At 53.3% G+C, this 13,136-nt stretch overlaps 7 protein-coding genes across 7 annotated transcripts; 5 read left to right on the top strand and 2 right to left on the bottom strand.

The window, feature by feature from the left end:
* Nucleotides 1-434: 434 nt before the first annotated feature.
* Nucleotides 435-1,973, top strand: AB675_11473 (uncharacterized protein; the record flags this gene model as incomplete). The annotated part of the gene is made up of 1 exon (XM_018140323.1): nt 435-1,973. One exon carries the CDS (start codon nt 435-437, stop codon nt 1,971-1,973), a length of 1,539 nt encoding a protein of 512 aa, XP_017999884.1.
* Nucleotides 1,974-2,089: 116 nt separating this feature from the next.
* AB675_11472 (uncharacterized protein) lies at nt 2,090-2,689 on the top strand (the record flags this gene model as incomplete). The annotated part of the gene is made up of 1 exon (XM_018140322.1): nt 2,090-2,689. One exon carries the CDS (start codon nt 2,090-2,092, stop codon nt 2,687-2,689), a length of 600 nt encoding a protein of 199 aa, XP_018000032.1.
* Nucleotides 2,690-4,028: 1,339 nt separating this feature from the next.
* Nucleotides 4,029-4,534, top strand: AB675_11471 (uncharacterized protein; the record flags this gene model as incomplete). The annotated part of the gene is made up of 2 exons (XM_018140321.1): nt 4,029-4,129; nt 4,186-4,534. 2 exons carry the CDS (start codon nt 4,029-4,031, stop codon nt 4,532-4,534), a joined length of 450 nt encoding a protein of 149 aa, XP_017999981.1.
* Nucleotides 4,535-4,852: 318 nt separating this feature from the next.
* Nucleotides 4,853-6,744, bottom strand: AB675_11470 (uncharacterized protein; the record flags this gene model as incomplete). The annotated part of the gene is made up of 2 exons (XM_018140320.1): nt 4,853-6,408; nt 6,522-6,744. The coding sequence occupies 2 exons, from the start codon at nt 6,742-6,744 to the stop codon at nt 4,853-4,855; spliced, it is 1,779 nt and encodes a 592-aa protein (XP_018000127.1).
* A 607-nt stretch (nt 6,745-7,351) lies between these two features.
* AB675_11469 (uncharacterized protein) lies at nt 7,352-7,996 on the top strand (the record flags this gene model as incomplete). The annotated part of the gene is made up of 1 exon (XM_018140318.1): nt 7,352-7,996. The coding sequence occupies one exon, from the start codon at nt 7,352-7,354 to the stop codon at nt 7,994-7,996; it is 645 nt and encodes a 214-aa protein (XP_017999828.1).
* A 177-nt stretch (nt 7,997-8,173) lies between these two features.
* AB675_11468 (uncharacterized protein) lies at nt 8,174-9,856 on the top strand (the record flags this gene model as incomplete). Its single annotated transcript, XM_018140317.1, has 1 exon — nt 8,174-9,856. One exon carries the CDS (start codon nt 8,174-8,176, stop codon nt 9,854-9,856), a length of 1,683 nt encoding a protein of 560 aa, XP_017999878.1.
* A 1,031-nt stretch (nt 9,857-10,887) lies between these two features.
* AB675_11467 (L-2,4-diaminobutyrate decarboxylase) lies at nt 10,888-12,575 on the bottom strand (the record flags this gene model as incomplete). Its single annotated transcript, XM_018140316.1, has 2 exons — nt 10,888-12,342; nt 12,390-12,575. 2 exons carry the CDS (start codon nt 12,573-12,575, stop codon nt 10,888-10,890), a joined length of 1,641 nt encoding a protein of 546 aa, XP_018000114.1.
* Nucleotides 12,576-13,136: the final 561 nt, after the last annotated feature.

Raw genomic sequence — 13,136 nt, 5'->3', positions numbered from 1 at the left:
GTTCTATGTATAGCAAATTTGACAACGATGCGGACATCGATATTCATGTCTTTGTGTCGAGTCCTTTGTCGATACTCAAACAGAAATGCAGCGGCCAGCTCATCCCTGCGCTCTATCAGGCTGTCTGCTAAGCTGGAGAAGATGAATACAAACGTCAGATGTGGTTGACAATGTCGGCAACACTGTGTCTTGGTACATTAAGGACTTCGACGACGATTTCTTGATCACAATCTTGGGCGATTGTATGATGAAATTGACGAAACAATGCGTGGCATCACTTTGTTGCGTATAATTTCAGCAGCCGCTTTGTAGCGGTCTTTGTCCCTGTGAGCCATCGACTCAGCTCGGCCCGGTTGTTTAAGAAGTCATGGTAGGTGTCTGGCCTTGCCATACGATATCAACTATCATCAGAAAGCGCACATCGACATTCGACAATGGCTGAACAAGAAGGAAATCCAAACCCGTATGACCCATACACCTCCCGATACGACGGAAGTGTATTTGATCCAGCCGCAGGCTCCGCTTTCGAAGACGGCGAAGTAGACGGAGCAGCGCAGCTCCAAGGTGCTGACAACAACGCCCCGAATCTAGCTGCGGGCGCTGGTTCTGACGATACGCCGGGAGCGGCGCGCCCAGGCCGTCGACGATCAATCGGACAAGTAGCTGACCCGGAGGATGGTGGAGGTAAGAGGCGGCAGAGTGGAGACGGCGAAACAGCAGGTGAGAACAGATTGAACGACGATACTGTGATGGCCACCGGCGGCACTCCACAGCCAGCGGATTCAAGCCAGCCTGTCGATGGCAGAGTGCAGGCATTGCAAGGGCAGGCTGCTCAACAGCCGGAGCAGCCTAGCGACGACCAATATGACTTTGTTCGCACGGACGGGTATGAGGGTCTCCGAGACCAGGGAATCAATCCCAACTTTGCTGCCGTCGTGGCCAGCGAAGTTCAACCGGGCGACATCATTCTCGTATACGCCTACGACCGTGTCCTAGGTCATGAGACGATTAGGACCGCTCAAATTGAGGTTAAGGCCAACATTCAGGATCACAACGGTACACCGTGCTATGGTCAGATCAAGTCCAACGGCACGGTGTTCTACGGTAACGATAGGCTCGAGAGCTATAATGTGCCGCCTAACCATGGCATCATTCATCACACCCGCCCGGTCATTGAAAAGAGTCGGCCCATGGTAATCGTGAGGAGGACGCAGGGAACGCTGATATGTCTCCCCATGTACACCCACGGAGGGCAAGGTCTGAACGGTAAGAAGGACTTCGAAATTCCCGATTATGTCAATGTCATTGACTCACGCACTGAGCCTGGGGCTCAAGCAAACTTGAGGTTGACCAAAAACCTTGGCATCTACTTCCCTCTGAAGGTGACTGGAACTGCTTACACCCCTCACCCTGAATCTTGCATCAAACTAACTCATCCTTACGCGTTTTCATACGGAATAGGGGTGAAAAAGGTAGGAAAGATGGAGCCCGCATGCCTCAAACGGCTGAAGATATACGCTATGCTCCGTGCATTCTCCCTCAACCTTGCCGACATCGGGCCGCCCACTGACGTGGTCGGCAGGCGCATAGAGGAAGATGAAGCGAAGCGAAACCGAGCCCGTGTGAATCCCAGACTCACAAAAGTCCAGATCGAGGACCTCTTTAACGATCGCTTACAAGCGGACGCGGATCAATTTGACGTCGACTTTCCCCAAGGCGAATGGAGAACAAGATTCGTGCAGAACAACAACAGCGAAGGTGGGCTGCAAGCCATAGTCACCAGTGCCGCTGAACAGTATCCGGGCAGACCAGATCTACAACCACGGATCGATCAATTGCGCCATGCGGCCACGTCCGTGCAAGGATTTCGGATGCCAACAAATGGCGATCCATTGACTGGTACCAACCTCCTTGCGATTCTCCTCGCCTGGAAGAGAATCTACACCCAGGCGTTCAGCAATCAATTAGATTAGGCATTTACTTTGGAGGAAAGGGACCAGTCCTCGTCAATCCCCAGACGCCACAGAATCGGAATCATGATCGTCGGAGACCGCGGCGACCCGCTACCATCTGGATCTACAACAACAATATGTGGGAGATATTCAAACGATTGGGCCGCGAACCAGCCGCTAACTCGAACATCGAGAGTACTTACTGGGCCATGGGGCCAGATCGAGACGCGGCACAGGATACCACCCACATCAATGATATTATCGCCGCTTGGAGAGCAACAGTCAACGCCGACCAAGGAGCAGCGTTGTTGAATACTGACAGAGATCCGACAGTGCAGGCCCTCGCCACGACCCAGGTCGTGCCAGGTCCCAATCAACTGCAGCCAGCTGCGCAAACACTGGCGAACTCTCTGAATGATCCGCAAGCCTGGAGCACCCGTGCACAAGATATTGTTCAAGAAGCCGTTGACCTTGCGGCTCAACTTTGCGTCCAGCTCTCGGAAAGACAGCGAGCTGAGCTTGCCGTTCGCAACGCTGGCCCGGCTGCAGCTGCAGCCGCCGCCGTCGCTGCCGCCGCGAACCGAGGCGCTCCAGCCAACGCGCCAAACGTGCCAGCACCTGTGGGCGCTGGTCAGGGTAACCTGGCTCCCAACCCACCACAAGCGCCTGCTCAAGTCCAACAGATGGGAATGACAGACCTCGCGCTCAACAGCAATGCTCCCAATGCCCAACAATGAGACGCAGACCTCGAGGATGGGGAGATACAGCAATAGTTCGAGCTTGGATCGGCCACAATTGTGGTCAATATTCTTGCTATGAACGCATGAGGTAAGTCGAAGACAAAGGCGGGGGTTTAGAGTTATGCAGTAAGTCGAGCTAAGTGTTTCCTTTTGCTTTCATGAATTCAAGTTCCATTTTTGGCCGTCATTTGCCTTACTTTGTAGCATGTTGCGAATCAAATGCCCAGGCTTGTGCTATCTCCATCCCCTGCCTTTGACAACGTTGGTTGAAGCTTATTACCCCACAAGTTGCCCGTCTTTACGGACCCTTCTTGAGGAGATCCGAGCCAGGCCTATTGATGCGATACGCTAGTCCTGACAGAGATTGATGCGGCTCTTTCAATGCTTATATCGTAAGTATCTCGGTACCCTAACTACATGTCATTCAGGTAAGCAAGACCTGAAGATTATGAAGTGTGCTTGACACTGCTGCCAAGCTGCGAGGCATCCGTCGAGGTTATGCGAACAGAGAAATTGCCGTTGGCTACGAACCGAATCGTCGATTGGAGCCTGAAGGTGGAATTAGGCAAGCCATCATCTGAGTCGGCCACAGGTACAGCGCTGCATCGGTCTCAGCACAGATGGCCATGACGCTGGCATGACTGGCAATACCATCTCACAGACATGTCCGCTTCGTCCGAGCCTCACATTGACGGCGATCTGGTGCTATGACATCGAAGGAGATCTCTGCTACTGACTGTACGCACGACAGGTTCGACCCACTATCCTACTGGGTCATGTGGAACATGTAAGGGTATGAAGCACATCATCGATCTGTGCTCGCACGCAGTTCGATGGCAATTGAGATCCTGTCACGACCTGGGTTCAACGACGATTCAAACGAAATATGGGCCAGGCATCTGCTCATTTGGACCGTAGTACAACATCGCTACACATATCCGCATCGATCCCACGACGATGTCGTTTGCCTACATAGGCATCAAATGTTTCGTGCCGTGGATGCCCCATATGCTCCTGTCGATCATTCATGGCATGCTACTTACGGCATCGGATACATTGAGGTGAGACCATGGAACGTAAGCGTTGGGGCCGCTTATGCGGAGACTGAGCATTCATGATGCGAAGTGCTACATGGAGTAAACATTCCTACGAACATCTATGGAGAGATGGTAGGGAGTGGACTATATATACTTCATGATCATCTCGTGAGAGGAATCAAGAAAGTGTCAACTTGGGCCTTATCGTACGACAAAGGTCTGATCCAGCAATCATGTTGCTCAACTTCAACAGACTCGCGTCAACTGCCTTGCTGGCTCATGCCAGCATCGTGTCCGCGATGCCCACCAGGTCCGAAACCGACGCTCCGTCTAAGACAAAGAGGGCGGAGGGAGAAACATTCACTTTCGTTGGCTCTGAGACAGGCGATACTTATTATGCGTGAGTTCTCAACGACAGCTCATCTATGACGCTGGGCTAACACAACCGTCCTTCAGACTCATCCGCAGTCAGATCAACAACGAACCAAAGTACACCGCAGATGACGGCATTACAGCATGGGGTAACGCCAACAATGAAGTGGTTCAGAACATCCAGACTACTACCTTCAGCTCTCAGACCGGTCTCTCAGACGGTACAACCATCAACGTGCGTGGCTCAATGGTCGGTGGGGAGCAGTGGGTGGCCATTGGCGACTCAGCTGAGTGGGGAAGCATATTTGAGGAGATCCAGGTCGAGAACCAGGTACAGCTGGACCCGGAGTATTTCTACTTCACAGTCGGGAAGGTTGCGGACACGGCCTACTTCAACTTCTCGTTGACACTGGAGTGGGTTGACACTTCATAGCTGAGGCTGGGACTGAGAGGCGCCAGTGGCTCAAGCTAGTCGTCCATTTGTCATATATTCAAGCCTGGTCCAATAGGTTGCATACAAATAACTTACCTTTGACTTGTGATGGGTGTTGATAAGTTTTGATCGGAGCAGATCACGTGATGATTCACCGGTCTCAGCGGCTTTGCTCACCCGGGCAGATTTCAGGTCTGGGGTCTTCACTTCCTTGTAATTGTTCACCTACTTGCATTCAAATTTATCTTGCCTGCTTCGAGCAATCTTCTTTCCATCTCTTTTCCGACAATATGACAGTCTGCGGCTGATATGTAGCATCTACATATGCGGACACGCAGCCCACATACCGCGTCTTCTTGGTCGCGCACCAACGTCGGAGCTCCCATTTGACGAACCGCCTACTCCAGGGTCACTACGCGTCTCGAGCTGTTCGACTGGGATCCCACGATCCTCGGCCTCAACAATCGTTGTTGTATCGCGCCTGTCGATTGTTTCGGGCGCCAGATCAGGACCCCATCTACCCACATCTGGCCGGTCGACCCTCGCGTCTGGCCATTCGACCTCCATCTGGTGCTCAAAGAGTGACCAGGGATCTTCTTGCCACGAGTCTATGTACTTGCGGCGACGATGGTCGGTCTCCCAGTCATTGACTTCTTCGCCCAGTGCGACGTCCAACAAGCCATCGTACCATCCAGACTCTGATCCTGTAAGGTCCGTTCGGTCGACATCGTTACTGAGGCCAGTCCCCGGCCGAGGAACCCATTCGTCGATTGCAGCATAATCAGTATGTTGCATGGAATGATCGATTTCAGCTTGCCTTTCCGCCGCCCCGAAATCAGGGTATCTGTCATATAGTGGAAACCGACCTGACATCGAGGACGTTGACACAACATCTTGGTCTTGCGCTTCTCTGGCCACTTCGCTGAACTCGGATTCTGCCACGCGCACATCTTCGTTCAGCACTTGCAAAGCTTCCAGATATCTCCTATTCAGCTCGGCCTGGGTCTCTCCGGGCAAAGGCTCAATCGTCCTGGAACGAAGGAAGGCTGCTGACCACGCCCGACTGGTTTCTCTTTTGGCTTTTGCGACTTTGCACCGTCCGATCAGCTGCGACATAGCAGATCTTCGAAGGGCAATCTCAGCTGGTGGCGCCATGGCCTGGCCTGGAGCATCTCCGTCGAGGACTTCCTCGTCCTCCTCGTCATCTGGGCTATCTGTAAACAAAGAGGCAGGTGTTTGTTTATTTGCCTTCTCCATGACCAGTGCAAGAAGTTCTCCGGCATTTGGATTTGGTGCTGGCGCCAATGCTGCGCGAGCCATTTCTGGAATGCTTTGGTGGAGAGCATCGACCCTGGTTTGTACTCTCTTGAGTATGTCTCTCATTGTTGCCTCCAGCTTTTTGGCTCGTTCCCACCTCTGCACAGCAGATCTCTGAGCACTTGTTATAGCGACACAACGCTTGACCAATTCTTCTGCTGTCAGGCTATGCTTGTGCTGCTCATTAGTGCCGTTCATTGTATACTTGCTAAACATGTTCAATAGGTGTGCTTCGCGGCGATGAAGCTTCTCTTGCGCTCGACTCAGGTGGCCTTGACGCAGCTCAAGTACCGCTCGCGTTCGAGAGAGGGAATCGATGGCAAGTATTGCCTCCGAAACTCGAGCAGATGGCTTTACATCAGTCTGAGTTTCTTTGTTTGCTGTTTCACGCAAAGGAGTTGCTTTCGTCGGGCTGGCAGCATCGGCAGTGTTCGCCGTGCGTTCTGCTTGTCTGACTTCGATCGTCTTCGCAGTGATCGGATCCCAGAGCTCCGCATCGTCAACGATATCACGTAATGCTTTGGCACATTCGAGGATTTTCCGGCGAACGCCGGCCTCTGGGACATGGTCAGCAATTCGTTTCTCGGCGTCAGTCCTGGCAACATCGCGTGCGAGCGCACCGGATTGTGCTTGCGGCGTTCTCAGCAACTGGGTGCGCTGGAAAGCGGACTGTTGTTTCCAGAGCTATCACTCGGATGCTGCTCGATCGCGTTCGGCACTGGTTCAACAGTAGCCCTTGCAACGTTACTGCTGGGGGGGCCATCCGCGGGGCCCCTCCCCGTCTGCTTTCCAGACTGGCTGTCGTTCGCGGTATGTAAAGCGGCGGTCGAGTGCGCCTGTTCTCTCGTGCGGCTTCTTGTTTGTATCTGGTCCCGGCGGGTTGTCGAAACCATAACTGGAAAAACAAAGATATATGTGGTAATTTTGCGGTGACTCAGAAACAGCGTTTCACTTCTTCGCAGCACATATTAAGAATTGCAAGACTTTCTGCTGGCTCGCGGTGGTGCGTCAAAGAAAACCGAAAGCTAAATGCATACAAAGGATGCATCGTCTCGAAGCTATCTTTGCATCGATCCCATACAAAGAGCATCTTTGTCAGGAGTCTTAAGATCGATAACTACAATACTTTCCGGCATGGAAACAGCTGTAAAGCCCCGATAGCTACGAGCCAGAGGAACCTTGCGATGAGAACCTCTGAGCTACAGTCTTGATATTGCAGTTGCAAGTTATGCGCTCGACGCCAGCTCTCAGATTGAGGTTTCACACAGGATGTAGGACCGATGAAAGAGATTCTTGTGCGAACCGATCTGTCTTTGTGGCAAGGTCCTCGACGAGCCCGCCTTTGTTGGGCAGCGTTGTTCTCATAGACAGCCACTTTCATGTTATGCGACGTTCGTTCTCGATGCCCAATATATCTGATCAAATCAACATACCCAACCCAGGCCTCCAGCACAAGAACAAACCGAATAGAGTGCAAACTAACGCTGCATCCCAGACAGCATGAACCAGGATAATAACGGCAGCATTGGAGCCCAGAACGATGACAGTGGGAATGCTCGCAACGAGCGTGCCGTTGACCCTAATTCTATCACTGACGAAGCTGCGGTAGATGCTGCAAACACTAACACGAGTCGAAAAAGGTCCGCGTCCGACGCTCCATTGGCTGGGCAACCACCATTGAAAACAAAGAGGCGCGACATGGTAGATGCCGGCACCTCGATGGCTGGAAGTCGAGGGCCTGGCAATCACGACGAAGCTGTTGAAGACAGCATTGGAGACACGCAGGCTGCGGAACAGCCGCCACCTGTAGCACACGCTCGCCTTGCAGCCCTTAGGCTTGTTGACAACCAGCAGAACTACCTGACGTCGGAAGGACCTGACGACACGAGGTTGGGACAACTGAACACCACTACCATTGGAATCCCTGTTCTGGGCCCCGATCAGACCAATGTGGGAGACCTTGTCATGGTACACTGCTACGAGCGATGTCTAGGACCTGATGACCTCAGACAAGCCAGGGAGAGGCTCGTCGATGGCCGTTGCCAACGCAACCATGGGATCGTCATGTACTTCGGCGACCTCTCAGGACCTGCTGACGATCATCGCCCTGTCATCGAGAAGAAGAGATATTTCGTGGTGATTTAGGTCACCTCTGGAACCATGATCTGCGTTCCTTTGTATATCCACGGCGGACGCGCACTGACTGGACGACCTCCGGCGCATGAAAGGGCAGATCATATCAATATACGAGACGTTACACTCTCGGACGCAGAATGGTCGGCACTGACCTTGGGACTGGATCTTGGATCCAACGCCGGTGTCATGGCTCGCATGCTAGGAACTTTCAAGCTACATCCAGCATATTGCGCAAAACTCAACGAGGTTCACTCGTTCTCATTCGGGATGGGTGTCGTCAAGATAGGCTCCCTTATCGACCAGGCTGACACGAATCGTTTCTTGATACTCACATACAATCGGGGTTTCAACCTCTTCCGACCACACGCGCGTCCAGTGGCAAACAACATCTCCATACATGAGAGGGTAAGAGCAGCAAGGGAGCGTCTAGCTGATGAGAAACGCGACAGAGAGGTCAAGGATCGTGAGAAACGTAACCCGACGCTGAATCCGCTAGATTTTCGTGGTAAGTTCGCATCCCATAAGGAGTCCAACGACCTATTTCATGCCGCTTTTCCTAACCACCAATGGGGATTGATTGTGCCACAAGGCATATTTCCTCGCAATGATGACCTACAAGCAGTCGTGGACAGCGCTAAAGCACAATTCGCCGAAAGGCCAGATCTTCAGCCAACAAGGCAAGAGCTGCAGACAATTGCGGAAGAGGTGATACCGCCCGAAAATGACGTTCCGGATGACGGCACTGCCCTGGCACAGAACGTCAATAACGCTGAAAGAGTCGCTTCCCAACGCGGACACTACTCGGTCACCCAACTTCGAGAGATCCTATCATTTTGGGCAAGGAGCAAGGCACACGATGGGAACAAACTGAAGCTAGGCGTATGGAGGGAAGGTCCTGGACCACAGCTCAATGGGCCATGGCCTATACCGCCGGACACGGATGTGATCTGGATATACCACAACAATTTGCGTCAGATCTTCAAAGCTTATCAGGAACGACTACCAACCGATCAGGGAAACGTATCGGATGTATATCGCGGGATGACCCGGAGCTTCAACAATGGTCAAATGTCAGAGCGTAACAACATGTCCGCGATATACTCGAGAGTGGTCACTGCTGCGAACACAGCCGCTGGGAATCCCAATGGAGGCACAACTCAAGACAACCGGGACATCGAAGACACGGAAATTGAGGCTGAGGTCGATGCGACAATCCGCGCAGACCTGCAAGCTCTGCTCGATGCTGACCCGCCAGTCGCTACTGCGATTCGGCTGCTAGGCAGACTTCTCCATGGCAACGGAACTGACAGAGAGACTGCCAGGGTGGGTCATTTCCTAAGCTCGCAGTTGGACAATGATCTCACTCTCCGGCTCGCCAATCAAGCTGGTATTGCCTCGATTACCCCAGCTGTTGACCGTGTAAACACAGAACAGACCATAGCTGCGGCAGCTGCGGCTATGACCCAGGCGGTCATGGCTGAGGCTAATGCTGCTCAAGATCAGGGCAACAACAGAAATCCCCCTCCTGCCCAGCCACCTGCTGTTCAGAACCCAGGCAATGCCCCTCCGAATGCCCCGGATAGACCACGCGGTGGGGCGAACGGTGCAAGAGGTGGCGCGGCTGGCCAGCATAACGGAACTCCGCCTCCGAACGCCCCAAATTTTCCGCAAGGTCGCGGTGGCGGACCTCCAAACCGTGGCGGACCTCCATACCGCGGCAACAACAATTCTCGAGGCGATTTTAGAGGTGGTCGTGGTGGCGGTGGGCACCGTGGATTCAATGGTGGTTATAGACGCGGAGGAGGGAGCGATTATCACATGGGAGGAAATTCGAGCAATGACGGTGGTGGACGGAGGTATACGAGGTGAGTCAGTCCCGTCTCATTTCTATATCTACGACGTCTGTGTTGCCTCGGCATACCACGGTCTGGTTTGACTCATGGCAAGGTAAGTGCAGGGAAAGGTGAGTTGGTATTCTCCATTTTTATTCGAAGTTGATGCCTTCTATGTGCGAGATTTGATTTCACTGTGCGAGTTATATACCAGACAAATCAGTGTATCGGGATGTACCCAGCTTACTCGCCCTATGCAACCAGTACTCTTTCGCCTGTGTCTTTCCCGTTGTGATTCTTTGTGGCATCCCAGCGACACACTTGTCAACCGGTCTGATCAGCGCTTTGCACGAGACCGGATGACATGGTGACTTCACTCGCGACTGCCTTCTCAACACTTCAAAAAAGCAGCGACAGCAGGAGCACTGGAACTCGGTCGCACTTTCTCCTGACCGTTCTCACCACGCCACCAAACAGCAGGTGCCTTCCCTTGCACCTTCCATAAATGCCTAGCTTGTCAACCGGCTTAGACAGCGCTCGGTACGAGACCGGATGACAAGGTATTCCTGACTCGCGACTGCCTGTTCGATACCCTCGGTAAGAAGCGACAGCAGGAGCACACATCGATCGATTGCTCCTTCTTCAAGTCATTCCCTGAAAACACCACGAACGGTAGGTGCGTGCCCGGCCACCTTCCACGACTACCTTACGTGTCAACCGGCGGAGGTCAGCCTTTTCGTGAGACCGGATGACAAGATGCGCTCGAATTAACGCATTGCCCTTTTTCCGCAGCTGGATGGGTCACCGCAGCAGGAGGCACGCAGCAATCGCGCCTTCCTATCAGGACTCTTCAGAAAATGCAACCAGGGGTAGTAGGGAGTCTTGTCATACGGTTTGGTGAGGGCCTACATGAGACCGGATGACGAATCTCCATTGAAGGTAGGTGGACGAGAACTGGAAGCTCTGACTCATTGTCAATTCATAGCTACGGTCATACGCCCGATTAAGTAGCGACAACACTGAAACCGAGACTCTCCTCCCCAGTCATCCTCCGTCGAGTCCACCATCTCACTTCACAACCTCTCCGAGCACCCCCTCCACCAGCTTCCCATCCTGCTCAACATCAGCCATCCAACTACTGACCGCAATCCTCGCCGCCTTCTCCCCCTTCCACCGCGTCCCACTAACATATATCTTCCCACTCGCATTGATCCTCTCCACCAGAACCTCGTTCACCTTCTCGTCCTTCGCACGGAACAGCACGATGATGAACGTCCGCATTACCGCTTCGTCTTCCATTTTGGCATCCTGGGGCAGGACGTCGTAGTCTGGGTGATTCCATAGAAAGCGAACTATGTGGCGAGCAAGCCCGATCTGTCGACGCAGCATACCCACATACCCCTCTCTCCCATACGCTATCAAGGTAGCATGCACAGGCAGAGCTCGAAACCGACGGGAGTTCTCCAGCCCGATGTTCAATGGACTCTGAATCGCGTCTCCTACCCTGAACCCTCCCTCTGCTCCTCCTCCTCGTCCTCCTTCTTCTTCCGACACATCCAGAGACTCAGCAGCAGGAGCAGAAGCAGGAGCAGCAAGGTACGCCGCACCACCGTTAACAAATACCTGCTCGCTGAGATCTTTGTGGCGGGTAAAGAAGAAGCCGCAGTCGTAGGGGACGTTGAGGAGTTTGTGTGCGTCGCCGGTGACGCTGTCGGCTAGGTGTTCGAGGCCGGTGACGCCGTTGAGGATGTGGCTATAGTCTGTGTCGGCGCCGGCGTTTCCGTCACCATTTTGCCGAGCCGATGAAGGATCTGGCAACAGAGCCCTCCCAAAGAGGCCGAAAGCTCCATCTACATGCACCCACACATTGTATCGATCGCAGATCTCCCCTAGTTGCTGCCACACTGGCGGCTGGTTACCTCCTTCTTGACTGCCCAAAGTAGCAAATCTTCCAGTGTTGACCTCGCCCGCACTGATCACAAGGATGCACCCCGTGCCTGGCTCACTGGCATATCTCTCCACAGCATCCAGGTCGATGTCCAGATCAGTGCCCTCCTTGATCACGCTTGTGACTTGGCACCGTCCGATACCCACTACACTGGCTGCTTTGGCAATGCTGCTGTGTGGTAAAGTGGTGAGGACTCTCAGCGAGTAGAGGCCCGCGTAGCGCATCGCATCAATCAAACCTAGATTCCCAACACTGACATTGATGTCATTGGCGTGCTGTTGAATCACCCACTCTCTCCCAAGCGCCAGCCCCAGTATGTTACTTGCCGTAGCGCCTGTAGTGAACGTTCCTCCTCCATGCGAGCTACTGCTTCCAACTCCCCATGTTTCGCGCGGAAGACGAAAGAGGTCGACAAGCTGGTTCAGGGCAGCAACTTCCACTGTGGTTGAGATCGTCTCTCGTGGTAGATGGACTTGGACATTCTGGTCGTACAGCGATACAAGCCAGTCTGCGAGCAGAGCAGCAGGCGTGGAGCCTCCGGTGACAAAGCCATAATAGTTAGGCGACAGGGCGGACTGGTTGAGATGCGGCAAGATGTGTTGAGCAAGGTAGTCCGATGTACCTTCAGAGCCAGTGGCTGTTCGGATAGACTGCTGGAAGCTATTGGCAGGCCGGGAATGTCGTGCTGTGGAAGTGGACTGTTTGAGCCTGCGACCCCCGGAGCTAGTTCTTGTGGGAGATTCTTCTGTGTTCTGACGAGGTTGTGCAAGAGCATGAGCAGCTGGGTCAAGGATGTTGGAGCCTCCATCTTGGTTGGTAAGGGTAAATTTGCAGGCCACAGGCTGTTCGTCATGGCGACAGAATGCTTCTTCAGATCACTGAAGGTTAGGGGCAGAGACCAAATGCTCAACGGTCCACGTACGACGAGCGTCTTGCGCAGCGAAGCAGCATTAATATACCGACATCATGGTGGATGGTGGTGAAGACGGCGTTCTCGTCGAAGCATCCACATTTACTATAAGGTCGAAAGTATAAATCTGCTGCAATGCTACGGTAGTTGCCTCTTTGGGAAGGCCGTACCCGCTGCCCACTCAGTAGGCGAAGGACTGAGATCTGATCGTACGAAAACAAACATGGGACACAGCGCAAATCAGTAAACGCGATTGCGCTGAAGTGTGTGTGTGGGCGTGGGCTTCTCTTGGCCTTTCATTCTTGCCTCACTGTAAGCTATCTACGGAGACCTTGTCTTCTGCCCTGTCCTTAGATGTCCAGTACATTCATGACGACCCAATTGTCATGAGATCAAGCGCCGTTCCCAATCCGTCGGTCAGGTGTTTCGTGACACATCGACCATTGACCCTGTTGTACA

The sequence above is a fragment of the Cyphellophora attinorum genome (assembly GCF_001299255.1).
Source record: "Cyphellophora attinorum strain CBS 131958 chromosome Unknown Contig13, whole genome shotgun sequence".
NCBI lineage: Eukaryota > Fungi > Ascomycota > Eurotiomycetes > Chaetothyriales > Cyphellophoraceae > Cyphellophora > Cyphellophora attinorum.
Note: the sequence above shows the minus strand (reverse complement) of the source record. Positions and strands in the feature narration are given on the sequence as shown.